Source organism: Muntiacus reevesi, chromosome 10 (assembly GCF_963930625.1).
Source record: "Muntiacus reevesi chromosome 10, mMunRee1.1, whole genome shotgun sequence".
In the NCBI taxonomy this organism is placed as follows: Eukaryota; Metazoa; Chordata; class Mammalia; order Artiodactyla; family Cervidae; genus Muntiacus; species Muntiacus reevesi.
This window is the reverse complement of record NC_089258.1, coordinates 74,075,254-74,098,822: the sequence shown is the minus strand read 5'-3', so window position 1 is coordinate 74,098,822 and position 23,569 is coordinate 74,075,254. Positions and strand designations below refer to the sequence as shown.

The 23,569-nt window shown below is 41.4% G+C and overlaps 1 protein-coding gene and 1 non-coding gene across 2 annotated transcripts; one reads left to right on the top strand and one right to left on the bottom strand.

The window, feature by feature from the left end:
• Nucleotides 1-987: 987 nt before the first annotated feature.
• Nucleotides 988-23,293, bottom strand: BAG4 (BAG cochaperone 4). Its single transcript, XM_065946604.1, has 5 exons — nucleotides 23,007-23,293; nucleotides 9,160-9,267; nucleotides 3,446-3,700; nucleotides 2,719-2,973; nucleotides 988-1,994 (listed from the first exon to the last, which is right to left on the bottom strand). Exons 1-5 carry the CDS (start codon nucleotides 23,274-23,276, stop codon nucleotides 1,509-1,511), a joined length of 1,374 nt encoding a protein of 457 aa, XP_065802676.1. The 5' UTR covers nucleotides 23,277-23,293; the 3' UTR covers nucleotides 988-1,508.
• Nucleotides 14,833-14,938, top strand: LOC136143898 (U6 spliceosomal RNA). The gene has a single exon (XR_010658406.1). It is a non-coding gene; the product is annotated as a U6 spliceosomal RNA (small nuclear RNA).
• Nucleotides 23,294-23,569: the final 276 nt, after the last annotated feature.

Genomic DNA, 23,569 nt, shown 5'->3' with positions numbered 1-23,569 from the left:
CATGGATTTGATCCCAGGGACGAGAAGATCCCCCGGAGAAGGAAACGGCAACCCACTCCAGTATTCTTGCCTGGAGAATCCCATGGACAGAGGAGCCTGGCAGGCTACAGTGCATGGATTTGCAAAGGAGTCGGACACGACTGAAGTGACTAAACAACCACCACCCAAGCAAATCCAGCTAAGACCCTTTCAGTATCCCTTCCTTAACTCTGGCTCTGAAGTGACTGTTACTAGTGGTGGTAAACTTCTTTTTTATAAAACAGGCAATACTGTCTACACAATTTATTCTGGGGAAACAAAGCTAACCATCACATCTGCCTTTAAAAGAACATAATTTCCCACTCTGGCTGTGGCTGATTCAGCCCCAGAGCATGAATCCCCTTTTACCCTCTGCATATCTTACTGTACACTGAGCAGATAAGCTGAGCTGAAGTCTGTTCATAGGGACCCTGATGGAGAAGCTGCAGATAAGCTGAGCTGAAGTCTGCTCATAGGGACCCTGACGGTGAAGCTACTATTTTAGATGGAGAATAGCATTCCCAAATGGTTGTGCTTATTACTTTTGCAGTGACTATTCCTACTCGCCATGGCGTTTTTCATTTGAGTTCCATCACATTGTTCCCTATGGAAGCGGCTATAGTAAAAAGACAATGAAGTGGGGGCGGGGGGGAGGAAATTTTAAAGTGAAGCTTCATCCAAATACAATGAAGAAAGCAAAAAAGAATATGCCTACATTTTCATTCTTATAGGCATGCCATTTCCAAATTAACCTTCTGATAGTAACAAGAAAAATAGAAGTGGTAAAACTCTAACCTGATAATCTATACAAAAAAAGGAGACAGTCTACCTCAGAAACTCACTACACAGTGCAATATATTCAAGTGGTAAAAGGGTACAAATTTATCCAGAACTGCCATACTATCTGGCTGTCAGTACAGTCTCTTGAGTAATTATATTAAACATATTACTACAAAATATACCAAGAAATAGAGAATCATACTATATTTGTGAACTGCAAATAACAAAACAAAACAGAGGTCCAAGGAGGCTAAAGTCCAAGCTGTAATTTACACACAGAGTGTATGGTGAAAGCAGTTACAATGTACAAAAATGTGACAAGTAATCCAGATGTTTAAAAAAACAGAGCCTGTCCAAAGAACACCCAGTCTTATCCTGTAGGTTTCTGAGGAGCCTGTTACATAAGGTGAATTTCCCTCCTGCTGATAAGAAGCGGCTTGCCCACAACACCCATATATTTCTTACCGGGCGAGTCTACTTGGCAATGCCGATAACCCGAGAGCTCCCTATTACATTCACTGGTCTGAAAACAACTCATAACCCAACTGTTCTTCCAAATCCTTTACCAGTTTTTCAAGTTTTCTATTAAAGGAAAGTTGGAATGTATTGCTTCTTATAGTCAACAGGCATTTCAAAAAGAAGGTAATTAACCAAAATCAAGAGTTCTTTGGTCGAGTTAGTAACAGGCTCCCCTTTTGTTCTAGATCCGTTCATAATCCCTTTTTTTCCAATTTTTCCAGTATGGCCTGGATTTTACAAACCGCCTCTTTCCTGGCCTGCCGGACGGAGTCCTGGCCCCCAGTTTCAACTGAATCCAGTTCCAGAAGTTCCTTGGTTAGCATCTCTTCCAGAAGCCAGTAGGCTTTGTCTGTCTTTTTTCCTACGAACTCTTCTACTTCTTGCTCAAGATACTGGACCTTCTCCAGCACATGTATGATTTTTTTAATGCTTGGGGGAGTCCCTTCATCTGAAGATAAACACTCTTCAGCAAGATGATTACCCTGGTCTTGAGTGCTGGGATGTTCGTGGGTGGCATTACCATACAGATGAGGCTCAGCACTATACTGGACCTGGGAATCCAAAAGCTCTGAACTGTCATCGTTCACTGATCCCGAGGACTCGTACTGATGGACACTGCAAGGGAAGTTGTGCTGGCTCATGCCTTGATCTGGTTGGCTGTAGGTGTAGGAGGAGTCCTTGGAGTGGGAGAGCAGAGAGGGGAGAAAAGCGTTAATGGGAATCCATCAGCATCAGATTTGTCAGCCCCCATCTTCCACCTGACCAGGAAGGTACGTGAAAAGATCCCCCACCAATAAAACTGGACAGCCCTCTTTAATCATTTGAGGAAAATACAGCTCTGAAAAGATAAAGGCAGAGAATTCCTAAGTATACAGGCTGGAATCTACCCTGAGGTAGGTCATCATCATGAACACCTCATAATCTATCTTTATCACCTCACAATCTGATCAGTGACTTAATAAATGGGAATTAGATAGTCCGTTCCCCTTGAGAGAGAAAATCTGAAGACAAATCTTAAAAGGAACCTGGCCACAAGCAAATGATGTTTAAGTATACAGTTTAATAAAACCATGCTATTTCACATTGGTTTTGTCTTCTGTCTGGAGATAGAGGTAACAAATCTAATCTTTGATTTTAACATTCAGATAGTATTACAACTAATAAGAAAATGAGCACTTTACGGTCTTTTAAAAAAAAAGGAAATGAACCTAAAACTGCTCTAAAACATAAAGTCTATTTTAAAAAAGGTGGGGGGGAACTGGGCTACATAAAGCTGTAGGTGGTGGCCACCAGGTTTTTGAAACTAGCCCCCCTACTTAACACAGGCCGATGCAGAGAAATCCCATATTTTGCTCTCGATTACCCCAACATTAAAAGAACAAGGCTTGGCAGGCCTCCTACCTTAGGCTGCGGGGGTGGCGGTGAAGCAGGTGGCTGAGGAGAGCCACTGCTAGGCCATGAGGAAGTGCCCTCGTTCAGGTAGAGGCCCCCCGGCGGTCCTGAGGGCGCAGCTGGAGGCCAGGGGTACCGGGTTCCCACTCCATAAGCACCTGGGGGCGCCCATGAGTCCTCCTGGGGTCGAACAGTTGGTCCTGGTTGTGGAACGCTACGATTACCATCCCCATAAGGGTAATGGGGTACGCTCATTCCAGGGTTCTGGGTTGAGAGGAAGGAAATACGCTGGTCATTGCTAAAAAAACACTTAAAGAAGTAATGAAAATATTCTAGTGTAAACAGATCCTGAGCTGCCTCCTCTCTGCTTAACAGAGTATACTTCAGCTGCTACAGGGTTAAACTGGAGTATTTCTTAACAGTTGCAATAACTTCTCCAAGCCTACAAAAGCTTGGTTCCAAAGATACCAGGGGCAGGTTTGGTGACCGTCAAGTTCAGAAAGAATAGGGCCTAAACTTTAACAGCTGAAGCACAGCGTAAGTCTGTCCCTCAGATACCAGAAATAAATGCTATCAGGAAACACAAATGAAGACATCCTAGAACTCCCCGGGAAGTGAACAGAGATTCCTAAAATATTTAAAAATATAAACCTAACCTATTGAAGTGAACAGAGAAATAAACTTGGTACCATTCATTAATAGTTAAAAACTAAAAAGACGACAGCAGAGTGCTCACCTGTGAAGCAGGGTATCCTGGAACCGGCCCCCTAAGAGGGGGGGCTTCAGTCTGGCAGTCCTGCTGGGGGTACACCCAACGGGAGACTGGGGCTGGGCTGTTGCCCGGTGAACGGTAAGCGCTTGGAACCTCTGCGGAGTAACTGGTCTGAGCATACCCAGGTGTGTAATAGGCCCCAGGGTATGAGGCAGTATTTGTCCCCGGGCCAGTGGGGTATGGTGGGCCGTATCCCCCATTTGTGTAAGAATTCAAACTCTGGAAAAAGCAAAGTTGGGAGAAAAAAGATGAATGAGTACAAGAGCCGAAATGCCCTCACTTTGAGAACTTTGGGAAGAAAGGAGATGAGTAATGAAAATATCAACTACCTAAGCAACCCTTGAGAGGTGTTCTTATATTATAATCGTATACATATATTACACTCAGATTATCACTTTAGAGCCCGTGTCCTAACAATGGGAAGGTATATTGTGATGAAAGATGAAGTAATGGCCGTAGGGCCGTGCTATTAACTATTTTCATAAGGACACCTGGCAGCCACACCTAACAGGAGGCAGGCTGTTCTGGGAAACCTGGCAGAATGACTAAAGAAAGAAGAAAAGGACCCTGATACAACAGAAAGAAAAGAAGACCACAGAGACAGACTGAGCCCTGCCACAGGCTTTGTGTTTATTCTACTTTTTCAAGCAGGAGAATGGAAATCATGAACTTATTCTGCAGGGTTATTGTAAAAATTAAATGAGATGGCATATATAAAATGCTCAGTACAGTGTCTGGCACATAGTATGCTCAATAACTGATAATTTTTGTAACACCATTGTTGTCAGTATAATTGTGGCAAGGCCAGGAGATGAACCCAATCTGACTCCAAGTCTGTGTTTTTTGTACTGTCTCACTCTGCTTCCCAAATTACAGTGGACAAATTCCTCATATACCGCTTCCTAAAGTTTTACATCACCTATCCAGACTACTATTGATACCTAAAACCCTCAGTTTAGTAATCCAAATGAGACTAAAGCTAAACTTTAAATGATTACCTTCAGATTTTCCATTAATTTCTACTCTACCTTGTTAAGATGGTAAAAATGAAATCAACTTTTCCTGGACTCATCCTTCTAAAACTAGACAGTCTTTCCCATTTTAGGTAGGAGAATAAGAAAAGAATCTTGTGATAATAAAACAGACTTATTTTGGTGATCATTTGATAATGTATACAAATATCGAATCATTATGTTATACATCTGAAATGAATGCTAAATGTCAATTATACCTGAATTAAAAGTGTAGAAACCGGATACCTTCTATAGTTGTTAATAACTGAAGAAAATGAAATTTAAATCTGATTCCAAATCTACCACATCAAAAAGAGGGACAGGGACTTCCCGGGTGGTCCCGTGGTTAAGCCTTGCATTTCCAACTCAGGGGGCATGGATTCGATCCTTGGTGGAGGAACTAAGGCCCCCCCATGCTGCAGGGCAGGCACCCCCCCCCAAAAAAAATAAAGTCCCTTATACAACATACGCAGCTGAAGGTGATTAAAAAAAATGTGACTTTCTGTACTGTTTTTCAACTTCTAGAAATCCTTCCTAAGGAAATGATTCAACCAGAGAAAAAGTTATAAGCATGGATTTGTTCATCAGAGCATGAGTCACCATCACGCAGTATCAAAAACAACCTAAACGTCCTGTATTGATGGAATGATTAAGTCAATTATAGGCTATTCATTGAAGGAATTTTATTCTGTCTTAAAATTCACTGTAGAATTGACCAGACATCTATTGACATTAAAGAATTATTTTTAGTGTTTTTTAAGTTTTAATAAAGGCATTGTGGTAATGTTTTAAAAATGTTCCTGTATATTAAAGATACATACTTAAGTATTTACAAGAGAAATAATGTGATATCTATAATTTTCTTCAAAGCACATTAAGAACATGGATGAAACATGAGGGCCATGTATTAATGATACTTTCTGAAGCTGAGTAAGGGGTCTAGGGAGATCACTGTGCTATCCCATTACTTTGGATTATGTTTGAAAATTTCCTTACTATTAAAAAGTAAAAAAAAGAATTCCTGTCATTTCACCCTGTAACAAGTACATATGATAACCAAAAAGTAATGTTAAAAAGTATATGTAAAATAAGTTTAAAACTGGGTAAATACAATAGGGAGAAGACTGAAAACAAATTTACCAAAATATGGACATACTATGATGACAGTTAGTGACTTTTCTCTCTTTTATCTCCCAAGTATTTAGTAATAAAGTTGCATTATTTTTATAGAAAAAAAATTATCCTATTAAAAATGTCACATCCAAAAAAAAAAAAAGGTCACAAAATCCCAAGTATGTCTAGTGGGCTGCACAGAACATAGCTACTTCCATCTAGTCCAATTTTTTCATAAAGGGAAACTTGTATCTAAAGACAGCAAGCTGGGATTTGAAACCTGTCAGCTGATATGGCAACAGATAAAATCTGAAACTGATCCACTATAAGGAGAAGTAAGCAAAATCTTTGACAGTCATTGAATTTCTGTAGAAGTCTCATTCTGGATTCCAGAAGAAATCAAGAGACTGGAGCTTTTAAAACTCAAAACATATTCCAAGTGCTGCTTTTGTTCTAGAGGTAAATGTAAATATGACTCAGCATTTGAAAGTCAAAACACTGTCACACCATATGGTGTCTCACTGCAAGCTGAAGATTATCCAGGAGAAAATACTTCTTCCAAAAGTTGATTTTACAATTGATGGACTGCTTATAGATGTAGAATCCAAAGGGGAGAAAAGTGGCCAGGTCTCTTACCCAGAAAGTGATACACTGTTAATGGATTCCCTTCCCATTTGGTGTATATGACTATCAAACAGCAAACAGACCCAATCCAAGTGGGAAAAGTTACTTTTCCATTAGCGACACCACGATTCCTCCTGTAGTGCTTATCTTGAAAAACATGGAAAGCTTCACCACAAAAGGACTCCGAGCCTCCACAATTATCAGCAGTCAACACCAACTTGAGTTTCTGCTGACACTCGCTTTTGGAATTGCCCAGTCCATCATCCTCCACTGGTCATTTCCTCAAGCAGCATCTCTACTTACAGAACTGGTACAATTTTTGTCTCACAGGAGCTCCAAACCATGATACTTAATAAGTTGTATTTGACAACCCAGTTCTCCTTTAAATTAAATGAAAAGGTATTACAGGTTCTGACCAAAGTCCTTTTGTATCCTGATTTCTCAATTTAGAACATTATAAGAGGACTTCAGTTGTCTTTCTTTGAGCATTTCTGTTCCCAGGCACTCGGTGTTCTGTGGTGAAATCTTCCAGAAGTCAGGAGAATTATCTTCATCATTAGAAAATCAATGTGAAAACATCCCTCTTTCATCCTTTAGATATGTGGGAAAGCAGCTTTAGAAAAACAAGTCGCATTTGTGACCAATGAGAGGACTTTAAACAAACAACAGAAAGAAAACCACCACAGGGACTTCCTTGCTGGCCCAGTGGTTAAGACTCTGCTTTGGCACAGAGTTTGATCCCCAGTCAGGCAAGCAAACCAAAGACCCCCACCACAATCATTACTAGAAAACCTGTGAGTTTATCATACTTTTCCCAAGTACCCTCTGGGTCAATAGATCAGAGCTACAACATGCATGATTACAACAACCAGAGTCAGAAGAACATGTATTAGCCTTGCAATTGTTACAGACCATGACTAAGCATGAGCTAATGATCACAGTTCAGAGATGTTTCAGCGTTTTTAAATCTTCTGAAGAGTAGGTTGGCAGCAAAGAAAATAAAGGAGTTCTCGGCTCTCTAATCACTGTTGAAAAGTAATTTGGCTATATTAAATAAAGATGTACACACCCAAACCCACCAATTCCACACACTAGGGAAATGCTTGTCTTGTATGTTGTACAATAGAAAAGGGAGAAACAATGTTGAGTTAAAAAAAGCAAGGTGCAAGGGAATGCTAGGATGAAACCACTTACATCAAGTTTAAAAACTTGATATGTTTTTAAAATGTTATAAAAATGCACATACAAATAGTAAAAGCATAAAAACACATATGAGATATAAATATAACTTCAGCTTCAACCCCTGATTGGGGAACCAAGATCCTGCACGCCATGTGCCATCATGCACAAAAATTTTTTTTAAATGGGCAGAGGATCTGAATAGACATTTTCCCAAAGAAGACATACAAGATGGCCAGCAGGTACATGAAAAGGTGCTCAACATCCCTCATCATCGGGAAAATGCAAATCAAAATCACAGTGACACACCACCTCACACCTATTAGAATGGCTATTCTCAAAAAGACAAGAAGTACTGGATGAGAATGCTGAGAAAAGGAAACCCTTGTGTACTGTTGACGGGAAGCTAAACTGGTACAGTCACTATGGAAAACAGTATGGAGGTACCTCAGAAAACTAAAAGCAGAACTACCGTATGATCCAATAATTCCATTTCTGGGAATATGTTCAAAGGGAACAAAAACACCAACTTAAAAAGTACCCCATGTTCACTGCAGCATTATTTAAATAGCCAAGACACAGAAACACCCTAAATGTCCAGCAGTGGAAGAATGAATGAAGAAAAAGTGAGACAGATACACCCACACACAATGGAGTATTATTCAAGCAAAAAACCAAGGAACTCTTGCCATTGGACAGCATGGATGGGCCTTGAAGGCGTCAAGTTAAATGTGATGCACAAATACTGCATGATCTCATTTATATGTAAAACCTAACAAACAAACAAACAAGGCCAACTCATAGACACAGACAACAGACTGGTGTTTCCAGAGGTGGAGCAGCGGGTTGCTGGTCAAAAGGTACAAACTTAGTTATAAAGTAAATAAACCACAGAACACAACGTGTACTCTAGTAACGATAGTTAGATAATGAGTTGTACATTTAAAAACTGACTGAGAGAGTTTATCTCAAAAGTTTTCATCACAGAGGCTTTCCTGGTGGCTCAGTGGTAAAGAATCTGCCTGCCCTGCAGGGGACATGGTTTGATCCCTGATCCGGGAAGATCCCACCTGCCACAGAGCAACTAAGCCGGTGCTTAGTTCACCACAACTACAGAGCCGGTGCTCTAGAGCCCAGAAACTGCAACTACTGAAGCCCTGGCACCCTAGAGCTTGTACATTGCAACAGACACCACTGCAATGAGAAGCCCACGTGCCACACCCAACTAGAGACCAGCCCCCGCCCTCGCAATTAGAGAAAGCCCGCATGGCAAGGAAGACCCAAGGAAGACCCGCTGCAGCCAAAAACAATACATTAAAAACTTTTTTCATCACAAGAAAACAAAAATTTGTAACTATGTATGGTGACAGATGTTAACTAGACTTATGTGGTGATCATTTTGGAAAGCATATAAATACTGAATCTTTACATTATATACCTGAAACTAATATAACGTTATATGTCAATCATAGCTCCATAAAATAACACATTTTTAGAAATAAGTACATTTTGCGTTTGTTGTTTCCAGATCCTGAGAAATAATCTATCATATGTCAAGCCACCTCTGCCTTATGTAGCATCTGCCTAGATATCTCCCTATCTCTGAGTTAAAAAACGTTAAAATGATTAAGATAGACTCCATTACATAACAAAACCCCACATATATTTACTATAAAATTTCCACAGGTTCTGAAAATAAATCAGATCATTAAGAGAAAATTCAGAAAGTCTATCAATTTCAGATCATACCTGGCTTTGCATTTCCGGTCTTACAGGGTATGTACTTGGGTAAGGAGCCCGAGGTCGGGCAGTAGAATTCCAATAGCTAGTATTGTAACTAGGATATGGTGGCTGCTCCTAAGGGAAAAAAGGAAAGTAAATTCACTTTTACTTACTTTTCCTTACATCATTCTGAAAAGCTGATATAGAGGCAGTTGTAAGCATGGAAAAAGTCAAGAGACAAAAAGCAATGGGACCCCATTCTAAAATCACTCGTCATTAAAACTGATGCAGATACATGGTGAACTGTGTGCCTGAGAACAAAGCAGTTATTAACTATTCTTGTTATTATGCCACTTACATACAATAACAAATGATATACCTACTATGTCCAGACAATTACCAAAACCAGAGACATTCAATTCCTTTATCCCTCTCCAATCCCTAACCCATCACTACTAATTTAATGAGTGCAGCCCAATTACAGTTGTTTGCCATTGTTAAGAGTAGCATTTACTTATTTCAATAGCTTTGCAACTTGAAGTTAACATTTTACTATTAAGTGAAAAGTGAAGTCGCTCAGTCGTGTCCGACTCTGAGATCCCATTGACCAGGCTCCGCCGTCCATGGGATTCTCCAGACAAGAGTACTGGAGTGGGTTGTCATTTCCTTCTCCAGGGGATGTTTCCAACCCAGGGATTGAACCCAGGTCTCCTGCATCGTAGGCAGACACTTTTACAGTCTGAGACACCTGGGAAGTCTTTTACTATTAAACTTTACTTCAAATGCAAATGTCTTCAATACTCGACTTCTTTGCCTGCCACACCCCTAGCTTTTTACATTCTTCCACTTTCTGCTAGGCTAAGCTTTCTTCTGGTGAAAGTGAAAGAAAGTAAGTGAAGTCGCTCAGTCGTGTCTGACTCTTTGCGACCCCATGGACTGTAGGCTGCCAGGCTCCTCTGTTCATGGGATTCTCCAGGCAACAGTACTGGAGTGGGTTGCCATTTCCTTCTCCAGGGGATCTTCCCAACCCAGGGATCAAACCCGGGTCTCCCGCATTGTAGTATCAGGAAATTAGGTAGAATAATTACCACTCCAAGGAGAAAATCTAGCTATGACATTAATTTCTACAGCTTTCACTCCAATCATTTGCAATAAGTCAAAATACTCTGATAAGAAACAAGTTCAACTCAAAACTTCTCAGGCTATTTTAATATATGCACTTTTTATCCCATAAATTGAGCTATTTTGCTTTGAGCTTTATAGTTTAATTTTAAGCTTAAATAGGATCTTCAAATCTTCAAATATGGTTTCACAAAGAAATTCACTGGCAGTTGTAGTCACTGAGAATTTAATTATCACCATCTGAGCTTAACTGCACTACTTACCAGTTTCATAACACTTTGTTTTCAAAGCATGCAGTTATTCCACATGACATTATACAAGCTAGGCAAGTAGCATCTCCTTTACATAATATAGCAACTAGAGCAATATAGAAACAAGCAAACTTCACATTCTAACCACCAGATTTCTCAATCAGGCAAATTCCCCTGATTAATGACTCCTCTTCCTTCCCCCCAGTTAAGTGGCATTTGACTAATTAACTGTTTCTCTCTACCAAGAATTTGAATCTTAATTAAAAAGAGGTGAAAACACAAGAGTTGAAGCTGACTCACCCCAGCAATGGTGAACCAACACCTAAATCCCCAGAACTTCCTTGGTTTCTGTCCCTTCCTACTGATTCTCCAAAGCCCCCACACATTTTTACTGCCTCTCCACCTTCCCTCTCCTCACTCCTTCCTTACTCAGCTTTCCAACACCTTCATCCCTTACCACTCTCCCTCAGAGGTACTCACCCTGCAAAAACCAATTACCCACTGACTTCCCATTTGTACCTCACCAAAATATTAGTGGAGAGAAACACAAGCTCTCTGGATTCACACAAGCAGACCCTCAGCATGGCCTAACAACCACACCACCCTTCCTAGGGATGTTCATCCCACTCTGCACAACAGCTAATATTTCACCTTCTTGTCCTCTTAGATCTCCAGTATCCTCTTACGATGACACCCCTCACTCATCAACTGGTAACTTTATCTCATCTTTCACAAAAAAAAAAAGCAGCAATCACACAGAAACTGTCTTCCTACTTTCTAAAGTTACCAATCTGTCCCTGGCTTCTCAGAACGTGTGCATGAACTGTCTTTGGCCCTATTAAAAGGCCAAATCCTTCCTCATAGCTCTGGACCACATAACTTCTTACCATCTACATGGTAAGAACTTTCACGAATCATCTATTTCTCCTAGTAGGGCGGATTGCCTCTCTTAAAATACCAACTTGCCCTTAAGACTACCCTAAACAAATATTAAAACCTATTTTTAAACTACTATAAATAACAGTGTGACAAGTGATTGGGTGTCTAATGAGCAATAACTTGATTAACTATAACCTGATAGTTGCTGAAGATGAGTGATGGATATCTGAGAATTTTACTACACTAGTTTCTCTACTTTTACACAATGAATGTGTCACAAGTTTCCATAACAAAAAGTTAAAAAACAAAGCTATGGGGCAGAAGGTAGACTTCCCTTAAATACATCTTGTTTTGTACATTTGACTTCAGAATAATTATGAACATTTTACATAATTATGAAAGATAATGAAGTATTTTTAAATCCCTGAAAGGAAGCAAAATAAAATAAACACTAAATATTGAATTGATAAGATACTTCACAGAAGGAAATTCTTTCAAGTGAGTATATAAAGCACAGTAATCTGACCAACATTACAACTCAGGTAAATAGTCTGTAGACTCCCCCAAATGAATTTTTCAGTAAGCATATTAATAATTACCAACATTGTTGGTACTGCTAATGAATGATTACACTGGTGTGATTGGAAATCAGTATTTTCATAATGGGAGATGAGGTATACAAGAATAATGGAATCAAGAGGTTTCCCAGGCGGCTCCGTGGTAAAACATCCACTTGCAGTGCAAGAGACGCAGGAGACGCGGGTTCAATCCCTGGGTTTGGAAAGATCTCCTGGAGGAGGAAATGGCATCCCACTCCCGTATTCTTTTCTGAAAAATCCCATGGACAGAGAAGTCTGGCAGGCTATAGGCCATGGGGTCACAAACAATCAGACACGACTGAGTGACAGCGCACACACACGTTTCATTCATTTATTTCAACAAATGTGTCTAAGGACTCATGGTTAACCAAGCACTGCACTGTGTGGAGGAACATGGAGGCCCCCCCAGATTTTACATTCCACAGAGGAGGGAGATAAACCATAACCAAATAATCAACAACAAAAAGAATAATGAATTAAAAACCCCATAGTCCTGGAATTCCCTGGCAGCCCTCACTTCCACTGCAGGGTGCACAGGTTCCATCCCTGGCTGGGGAACAAAGATCCTGCAAGCCACCCAGCAGGACTAAACAAAAAAAGTACAGTTCTTAAATTTATGTGAAAATTTAAAATTCAAACTGTATTTTATCTGAAAAAAAAAACCCTAACAAATTGATAACCACACATATACAAAAAAATTAATTCAAGTAACTCTTGAACAATCTTCTGAAGGATATCCTTAATGGTATACCTTCTAAAGGTAAAAGAAATGCAAAGAAATGCTGTCATTTGAACCCAGCCTGGGATCTGAAGATGAGCCCCTGCAGCAACCTCACAGAATGTGAGCAGGAAATAGTCACTGCTGTAAGCTACAACTCGGAGTTGTTTTTTACTACAGGAAAAATCAACTGATAACTAAACATCAAGTTGGTAACATAACCATACAGAATAAAGAATTATTTCTAATGGCTTTTAAATCATATTACTTTGACTGTACATTCTCAGTGGAATATATTCCAAGGACCAGATGAACTGTAAAGAAACCTAAACTGCATCCATTAGTTATCTCTTAGTCAAAATACTGGTATTACTACTTGCGTTAACAGGTTCATTGAGACATAATTTCCCACCATACAATCTACTCATTTAAACTGTGCAAGTCAATGGTTTTTCATATATCCAGATATACGAAAGCAATATATGTGATCATCACCACAATCAATTGCAGAACATTTCAAACCTCAAAAGAAACTGTTTCCATCAGCTACACCCTCCTATCTGCCATTCTATAGCCCTGCACCACCACTAATCTATCTCTATAGATATGCCTACCCTGGACACTTCATATAAATGGTAGCATGTATCATATAATATGTGATTTGTGGTATAAATTGTGACTGGCTTCTTCCACTTATGACTTAGGAAATTACAAGGGTTTCCAAGAGACCTATACCAAAAACCTGGGGTAGAGATCAATATATATATATTTTTTTTTCTATTATCTCACACAGTGTAGAGTTGAACCTTTTTTTTTAGTCCAGTCCGACAATCCCTGTCTTCGATTGGATGGTTTAATCTATTCACAGTTGATGCTATTATGGATGTAGTTGGATTTACATCTGCCATTTTACTTTCTGTTTTCTATATCTCATATTTGGTTTTGTTCCTCTGTTCTTCCTTTACTGCTTTTGCATCAAGTATTTTCTAATGCAGCTTTTTAATTTCTTTACTGAATATATATAAATATTTGTGGAGCTGTTAAACTCCACAAATTTCCAGCTAATTTCTCTACTATTTCAACAAGACCCTGGGATGTGAATTGTTCCACAAACCGATCCAATCACAGTTGGGTTCCTTGGAAGGGACACCTCCCAAAGTCAGTGTCTGGGATGTGTTCTGACCCCAGAGGGCTCCTCCCAGCTATCTCCTTCCCCAGCTCTCTCCAGCTAACTAGCTGGCCTACCATTTAGTCTTTATCTGCAATGAATCTACCGATCTCCTCCCAACTGCCTTCCACAGCAACCTCTAAGTTTCTGAGAACATCCTCAGGCTCCAGCTTAGCCATATTCTGATGCAAATAAAGTCAGTTCCTTTGGGAAAACGTTAGGAACTACTGGTTTTACAGCTTCCGCCTCCAGAGAAAAATGTCTGAGCCACATTCTGCAGTTGGGCTGGGGACAAGGGTGTGCTTCTGTGAGACACCCCTGCAGTAAGAGCTGAGCACCTGGAAGGGGGAAGACAGGAGCCTCAGGCCTTCCCAGCGTGCCTCCAGACCAGGGACAGGGCGATCAGAGCCCCGCTGCCCTTCAAGGTAAAGCCCCCATTCCACAGGGCGGGTCAGGGTGGGGGTAGAAACACCACTACTGACCGCACTTGCCCGGAATGTGGCCTCTGCAACAGTAGCTGGGGGCGAGATGAGCAATGCTGACGTGCTGTTCTCCCAGGATGGCTGGGACCTGGGGAGCCAGCAGCTTTGTTTTATTTGCCCTCCCGTCTGGAATGGAGTTTCTGTATCACTGAGCTGGGGTGGAAGAGGTGGAGGATCCCACAGAATCTCATTACTCTTACTGAGTTTGAGTACATTTTCTATCATAAATGTTTCTTCATTTGCTAAATTCCCTGAAACGATTTCCAGAGACTTTAATATGGTTGTTTTTTAAAAATATTTTTCACCAGTTTCACGGAGGACTGGGCCCACAAGAGCTCCTCACGCTGTCATGCCCGAGCTGGAACCTGGCATTATTTTAAAGTTATTTTATATGTTATTGCACGATTGAATTAATACAAGTATTTGTAATTACCTTAATATTGTTAGAAACCAAGATTTCCATATAAAAGTAATAAATACAGTGCTCACTTCAGCAGCACATATACAAAAATTAGAACGATAACAGAGATTTAGTATGGCCCCTGCACAGGGATGACACGCAAATTCGTGAAGCATTCCGTATTTTTTGATAACACTGTATTGTAAATGATTGAAACTAGCTAACTAGCTAAGAGAATAGAACTTAAGTATTCTCATAAAAAAAAAAGATAAATATGTGAGGTGCGATGGATGCGTTAATTCTTGATAGTGAGAATCCTTTCCCAACATATACATATAGCAAATTATCATATTGTATGCTTTGAATATATTACAATTTCATGTGTTAGTTGTACCTCAATAAAGCTGAAAGTTTTTTTAAAGTAATAAATACAATCTAAGAAGAAAAATAATCTGACATTAAATTTAAATTAACACAAATATGAACTCATTTATTTCTGTTTTAAAATACTTAGTCACAACATTGAAAATCAACTGTACATCAATAAAAAAATCTTCCTAAATGCTCATTCTGTATAACTCTGTTCATTTAAAAGGTCTAGAAGCAATGACAACACAATAGCAATCAGTACACCTCACACCAAATGTAACTTCTGTACCAGTGATCTTAAAAACTACTGGCCCTCAGTAAGGAGATCAAACCAGTCAATCTTAAAGAAAATCAACCCTGAATTTTCACTGGCATTTTCATTGGATACTGAAGCTGAAGCTCCAATCCTTTGGCCACCTGACACAAGGAGCCGACTCACTGGAAAAGACCCTGACGCTGGGAAATACTGAAACAAAAGGAGAAGGGGGCGGCAGAGGACGAGATGGGTGGATGGCACCACCGACACAATGAACATTAATTTGAGCAAACTCCGGGAGATGGTGCAGGACAGGGAAGCCTGGCGAGCAACAGTCAACGGGGTCACAATGAGTCAGATACGACTGAGTGAACGACAACTGGCCCTCAGTTCCAAACCCAGCATTCTGTAGCTGGCTCTGAGGTGCAGGATCGGGAGTCTGCAAACACTTCTCTTCATCACTTGTTTACTATGTGATTCTGCCAATAGGGGGCACCAGGTTAGAGGAGGGAGGATGGGCTTGATCCTCCCTGTTTGCTTGCTTGCCTCCTGTTTCTGCCAGTGCCAGGCCAGCAAAGCCCGTCAACCTGCAGCCATCTCCAGGCTCCTCTGGTTTCCTGAGAACTCCCTCGGAAGTACCAATACCAGTGCCTCCTTGGATTCAGTGACAAAGGTCATTCTTCCAAGTTTCCAGGTTCTATTAATTCCACAATCTCTCCCTCTTTATTCCCCAGCCCCAAGAACTGAGGTTGTTCCCTGCCATAACTATCTTCTGAGTTACTTCCATATTCTCTTTTTACCTTTTCAGATCTTTAACACCCATTTAACTAATTTCCTAAATCAAATTCTCTTATAAAGGAACTAGTGTAGGTTCTATTTTCCTATCCGGATCTTGACACACATAGCTTCTAAATAAAATTCTCTAATTAAAACAAAACAAAAATCAAGGTTTCTTAATGGAATGGCTGAGTATGACATCTGGGACAGGCTATATAATAACCCTAGCATATCTTGTACCAGAAATCAAAGAAGCTGTCAAAAAATCAGTGGGTCATGTCAAAAGAACTTTGAAGCCAAGAAGAGGGGAGGGGACTCCCATTGCCTTAATATAAGATCATTTAAGCAATAAAAAGAATGACTGCAACTGACTGAAACACATTTGAAACATTGAATATATATGTGTAGACATACCTACATGTTATGAGCTCATAAAAATATTTTTAAAAATAAGAACATAGTTCTTTTTCTGTAATTTTAATGGGGTTTAGAGATGAATAAACAGTTAATCTTTCATTTTATCCTCAGAGTCCTTTTTTTTTAACAGGTGGATAAATATTTATACCTTGATTGTGATAGTGGTTACATAATCATATGCATTTGTCAAAATTCACAGAACTATACCTTAAAAATGGTAACATTTATAATATGTAAATACATCACAATTTTTATATGAAAAAAGAATGTCAATGAAGCAGTAAAAATTATTTGTAATAAGTCTTAATTAAGAAGATTGCCTTTGCTTTTTTTCCCCCTTTTGGACAAAATGGAACAAATCTAAAAATATTTCCAATAACAAAGAAAGTCTGCAGCTCAACACCTTCCTGCTGCTGCTGCTAAGTCACTTCAGTCATATCCGACTCTTCGCGAACCCGTGGACTGCAGCCTACCAGGCTCCTCCGTCCATGGGATTTTTCAGGCAAGAGTACTGGAGTGGGATGCCATTGCCTTCTCTGCAACACCTTCTTAACATGACACTAATTCTATGAAATAGCATTTGGTTTCACAGGAAGCTGGCTGAAGCTGTTCTATAAATCAAGTTGCCAATTTTATCATGTGCCCAAGTCTTTCCAAACTTTTTATGTGCTGTCTGAAACTAGCCAAGGTAATGCTAAAAGATGATATAAACTAAACAAATATGATAAAAGGTTTTTTCAAGTGAGAATATTATGAATTAAAGTTCTTGTGATGAAGGATATTTTATTAAAATTATGCAAGAATATAATGCAAGTTTACTTTCTTCTCTTTTGAAAAGAAATACCTAAATCTCAGGTGAAGGCTGAAGTCAACTCCTTTCATATTTATCTAGAAATATGTAGAACTATTTAATAGAACTATCTAGTCCCATACGAAGATAACTATTTCTTATGATATACGGTTAACTTTACAAAATGACTTGCCACCATGACTCCAAAAAACATCCCCAGCCCAGACAAACCAAACAGCAGAGGGATCTGCGTAGTGCTGCTTCTACCTACGATCCATTTACAAATTTGTTATATTTTTTCACAAGAATTAGACAAAAATTATTAGAAAATTCCCAGGTGGCCTCCCAGGTGTCTGGGTGGTCAAGAATCCTCCTGCCAATACAGGAGCTGCAGAAGCCATGGGTTCGATCCTTGGGTCAGGAAGATCCCCTGGAAGAGGAAAGGGCAACTCACTCGGGTATTCCTGCTGGGATAATCCCATGGACAGAGGAGCCTGATGGGCTGCATGCAGTCCATAGAGTTGCAATGTGTTAGACATGACTGAGCACACACACACACATTAGAAAAATACATTATAAATTATTTTCCAAAAATCACTAAAAAGCACTTTCTGCTCCTGTATTGGCCCGTCATCACAATCTCAGCTTTACTGTCACGTGGGTCTCTGCCGTGCTTCCCTACACAGCCTTCCTTTTCCCTAGCACCTGCTTCAAATATTCACCATATCAAGTTCTCAGCTATCCCATCCCACTTCCTTGACCCTCAGATAACCTCCTGCTTCATCAACCATGAGCTGAAACTCCTGCAATGCCCTCCCCTCCCAACAGCTTCATTTCCCCTTCTCTAGCTCTGAGGAGGTTTCTCGGGTCTTCCTCACTTCCTACTCCACCTCTCCCCAAGACACATTCCACCCTTCTGTTAGTATCCTTTTTCACAATCTACTAGCTTTCTCTCTCCTCTGCTGACAAACATTCTCAAGCCACTCAATCCTAAAAATGCTTCCCTCAACCCTGGTTCCCAGTCAAGTGACCATTTTCTCATTTACCAACAGTTTATACTAGTTGTCTTCCCAAATCCCCCAATCATTACTTTAATACTATTTTAAAGTCCCACCACTAAAATCAACACCACTTTAACTGCCAATCCAAATGCTTCTCTTCAGTTCTCATATCACTAACCTGCAAAGTATCGGTCGTCTATATTACATGACATCCTGCTTTTCCTCCTATCCAAGTATTCTCACTCATTGTCTTCTGGGTTTTCTCTCTCTTGTCACCCTACTAGATCTCAAAGCTCTCCCCTGGCAGCATAACCCAATCAGGTAAGTCACCCATGCTTCCATGTAGTGACTCTCCAATCACTGTCTCCATCCCCTGACTCCCTGCTGAGTCCCACACCTATTGCTTTGTTCCCACAGACAACTCCTCAATGCCACAGACTGTAAAACTGGGCATCGGAAAACAATAACAAAATCTCAGGCATCTCATTCATCAGTCTCATACACTGCATCCAGAGCTTGGTAACCACCATCACAAACTGGCTTCCAGCAGAAATGAAATAAAGGTGAGACTTCCCTGGCTGTCCAGTGGTTAAGAATCCACCTTGTAATGCAGGCGAAGGGGGTTCCATCCCTGGCTGTGGAATAAAGATCTCACATCCACACCACAACAAACAATCCCACACGATGCAACAAAGATCCCACATGCCCCAACTAAGACCTGATGCAGCCAAACAAATCAATATCGTTTTTTGAAAAGAAATGATCCCTAGTTCTTTGGTACAAAACTAAACCACATCTTCCCATAAAAATCTGTTCTTCCTTGTTAATCCTAGGAAATACTAAAAATTCAGAATCCTTCTGTTTCTCCTGCAATCCTCACTTCCAGTTGATACACACCTTTGAAAATGTCTTTTCAATCTATGTAACTCATTATAAAACACAACCAAAAAATTAGATAGATACACGTGATAAATGTAATAAATGCTACTAAAATCTAGACAGTGGGTATGTGTGTCTTCACGTACAATTACAACTTTTCTATGTTTGAAAATATTTATAATAAAATGTTGAGGAAAAAACCTATCTACATTCAGACATTGTTCAAACACATGCCGTTTTCTTTTCTGACCTAATTTGGGAGCCTAACCTGAGCTGTCTCCCCAAACCCTCCCATTGTAACCATCCTGCAAGATGACTCCCAATGACCCCTGCCTTCTGTATGCACATCTGAGTGAAGATGCCTCCCACACTGTCCCGGGGTCAGTCTCCATGACTAGTAATGTACGGCATAAGTGAAGGTGTATCACTACCAAGATGAGGTTATAAGAGGCTGCGGCTTCCAGCTTCCGTCCATCTCGGCACTCTCTCAGATGACTTGTTCTTGGGGAACATGGGAATCACCCAGTTGTTGTTCAGTCACTCAGCCATGTCCAACTCTTCGCAACCCCATGACTGCAGCACATCTGGCTTCTCTGTCCTTCACTATCTCCCGGAGCTTGCTCTAACTCATGTCCATTGATGATACCATCCAACCATCTCATCCTCTGTCACCCCCTTCTCTCTTGCCCTTAAATTCCCCCAGCATCCTGGTCTTTTCCAATGAGCTGGCTCTTCGCATCAGGTGGCCAAAGCATTGGAGTGTCAGCTTCAGCATCAGTCCTTCCAGTGAATATTCAGGGTTGATTTCCTTTAGGATTGACTAGTTTGATCTCCTTGCTGTCCAAGCGACTCTCAACAGTCTTTTCCAGCACTTCAGTTCGAAAGCATCAATTCTTCGGTGCTCAGCCTTCTTTCTGGTTCAGCTCTCACTTCTGTACATGACTACTTGAAAAACCACAGCTTTGACTAGACAAACCTCTGTCGGCAAAGTGATGTCTTGTTAAAAGCTTTGGGCAGGGCCTGAGATACAGCATTTCCAACAAGCTCCTAGGTGATGTATGTGCTGCAAGCTTAGGAATCAAACTACAGCGCTGCAAGTCTAGCTAACAAAGTAAAAAAAGAAAAGAAAACAGCAAGAGGTTCTCCATTTTTCTCCTGCCATATTTAAATACATTAATATAGAGTCAAGCCTTTTTAATAGTTCAGAGCAGCCTCATCTCAACACGTTCAATTCCGTTGTGCAACACTTCTCAAACATGATACGCATATGCTTCACCTGAGGATCTTATTAATCTGTAGCAGCAGTAAGTATGGAGGAGGAAAGAGTCTGCACTTCTAACAGCCCCCTAGTGAAGTTGAAGCTTCCGGTCCATGGCCCACAGTTTTAGAGTACGGCTGTAAAGGGTTCCTATACCTTTTTAAAGTCTGACATGTTTGGCTATATAAAAATGCAAAACATATGTCAAAAACCACAAAAAAGTCAAAAGACAAGCCACAAATTTAGAAAAAACATTTGCAGTATGTAGGACATCACGTTTATTTTTTGTATGAGTTTCCTACTGCTACCTAAGAAATTATCATCAGATACTTTTTGAGTTTCAGAAATATCTGCCCGAAAGACTCTTGAAATGATTTACAAATGCCCATCATACATTCCAGCTTTATCCTCCACCCCTCCAGCACCATCACCCACCTGTGTGCACACCTGTTCTCCACCTTAACCTACAACTCCCTACATGACACTGAGATCTTAACTTCTCTAACCTTAAAAAAAAAAAAAAAAAAAAGTCACAAAGTCATGTCCAACCCTTTTGTAACCCCACGGACTGTAGCCCGCTAGGCTCTTCTGTCCATGGGATTTCCCAGGCAAGAACACTGGAGTGGGTTGCCATTTCCTTCTCCAGGGGATTTTCCTGACCCAGGGATCGAATTCTTTACTGCTGAGGCACCTAGGAAGTCCTCTCTAATCCTAACCAAAAACAAAAACAAAACATATTTTTGTTTTGATACCACAGCAAGTCCAGGCAGAGTCTTCAGCTCAGCAGGCCTCCCCTCTATCCCTTCAAGTTAGCCTCGGTCTAGTTTGCCTACTTACAGACCAAGTATTTCATCACGCTACTCCGTCATGGGACCAAAATCCCACAGCTCCTTATTCCAGATTTAGACAGAGAAATTATGGACCGTTCTTAACAATTAACCTCTCACTACATGTTTTTTCTCATACAATTTTTTTAAAGATATACCATAAAACTCACCCTTTTAAAGTGTACAATTCATGGTTTTAATATACTCAGACCTGTGCAGCTATCGTCATTAAATCCAGAATATTTTCATCATCCCCAAAGGAAACTCCATACCCTTTATCTATCTTCCTCAATGTCCCCAGGTCCACAGCCCCTGGAAACAAATTTTTCTACAGATTTCTATATCCTGGATTTTTCCAAAAAATGGATTCATACAATATTTGGTCTCTGCGTCTTCATCCATGTAGCATATGTTCAACGTTCATCCATTTACAGAATGTCTCAGTACTTCATTACTTTCTGTGGCTAAACAATTTCATTGCATAAATACACTGTGCTGTGCTGTGGTTAGTCGTTCGTTCAGTGCCGTCTGACTCTTTGCGATCCTATGGGCTGGAACCCGCCAGGCTCCTCTGTCCATGGGGATTCTCTAAGCAAGAATACTGGAGTGGGTTGCCATTCCCTCCAGGGGTATGAATATACTATTTTTATCATTTCTTCAGTTGATGAGCATTTGGGATATTTCCCTTTTTTGGCTATTATAAATAACGTTGCTATGAACATGTGTGTACAGGTTCTTATGTGGACATGTTTTCAGTTCTCTTGGGTATATATCTAGCAGCAGGCTTGCTAACAGTACACTTAACGTTTTTACGAACTGCCAAACCGTTTTCCAAAACACTGAACCATTTTACATTTCCACCAGCAATGTCTGGGAATTTCATTATTAAATTTCAACCAATGAGAATGTTATAATTCCTGAAGACAAGAACAGGTGTGCCCTCACCATAGAACCGTAATCCTCTACGACGAATATTGCATTAACAAAACAGAAGTATATTTCCGGCACGACGACACAAAATAAAATGTCAGAGGTCTGAATATATTGAGCAAGTGAGTTAACCTTTCACGGCCAGTAGTTCTTCCATCGTAAAACAGGAACCCTGTGATGACATCTACGTCGCAGTCACCGTTACGATTATATACAACCCACGGATAGGTGCTTTCCAACAGTAATGATGACCGGTGATTCAATGCCGGGCAATGCTTTAGGGGCAAAGGGCTAAATGCCCAGGTCCCTCCCTTTCCTTCGCGTTCCTTCCCAGCGGGAGGGGGCTGCGGCCACCTCCCTCCTCGGAGAGAGCCGGCCCCCACGAACCACGCAGGATAAATTGTTAGGATTGGAAAAGCAAAGCCAGGTCAGTCCAGCCCAACCTCGTCCCCCAGATGAGAGATTCACAGCCTGCTACTCAGCTTAGCAGGTTCAGCGCAGTTTTTTTTTTCCTGGTAAGAAGACATTTATTACGGCTGAAGCACAGCAGGAGGGGTAGAGAAAACACAAGTATATACCCCCACCCACGATCCTAGTCTCTTGTCTCTCCAAAGCCGTAATAGGAAAACGCACGAAACCCAATTCATTACGAACTCTTGGGAGCTGTATCAATCCCAATGGCCCTCACCCCCAAAGACTCCCCTATCGGACCCCCCCACCCCACCCCGGGGACCGGTGGCGCAAAGCTCACCTGGTGGCCTCCGCCAGCACGACCCGGCTCTGACCAGGCGCCTCCAGACGCGTAGTAGCCATCGCCTCCTCCGCCTTCCCCCGGCCAGGTGGTCTCCGCCGGGCCGCCCCCGCGCCCCCGCCAGGAAATGGGAGGCTGGGGAGGCTCGGGGCGCGGGGGGTAGATGGGCGGAGGCGGGTGCACCGGCACATCTCCACCCCCAGGCCCGTAGTAGCGGCCATAAGACGGGCCGTCACTGGGGCCGTAGCCCGAGCGCCTCAAGGCCGACATGGGCTCTGCCGCCCCCAGGCGCTTCCCGCCCCCCCGCCCCCCACGGCCGGCCCACCGCGCAGGCGCCGGCGGGGGAGCGCGAATGGACCGCAAGGAAAGGGGGTCGGCCTGCAACAGCCAATCCTAGGCCGGATCCCGCCCCCCTCCGCTTCCGCGTCCTGAGAGGCCGAGGGCGGTGTCCGTGACTCTGAGGTCTAGGAAGCAGGAGAACGAGTGTTCCTAAAAGGGAGAACACACCTCCGCACTGTCTGTGCAGTCTAGACTCCTCTTCCCCTTCTCGTCAGGGATATGCA

Coding starts and splice junctions, on each gene's coding strand:
- BAG4 (XM_065946604.1), bottom strand. CDS start 23,276: ATGTCGGCCTTGAGGCGCTCGGGCTACGGCCCCAGTGACGGCCCGTCT. Junction 9,268..23,006: donor GTGCTGGCGGAGGCCACCAG/GTGAGCTTTGCG, acceptor TTTTTCCCTTAG/GAGCAGCCACCATATCCTAG. Junction 2,974..3,445: donor CAGGATACCCTGCTTCACAG/GTGAGCACTCTG, acceptor CTCTCAACCCAG/AACCCTGGAATGAGCGTACC.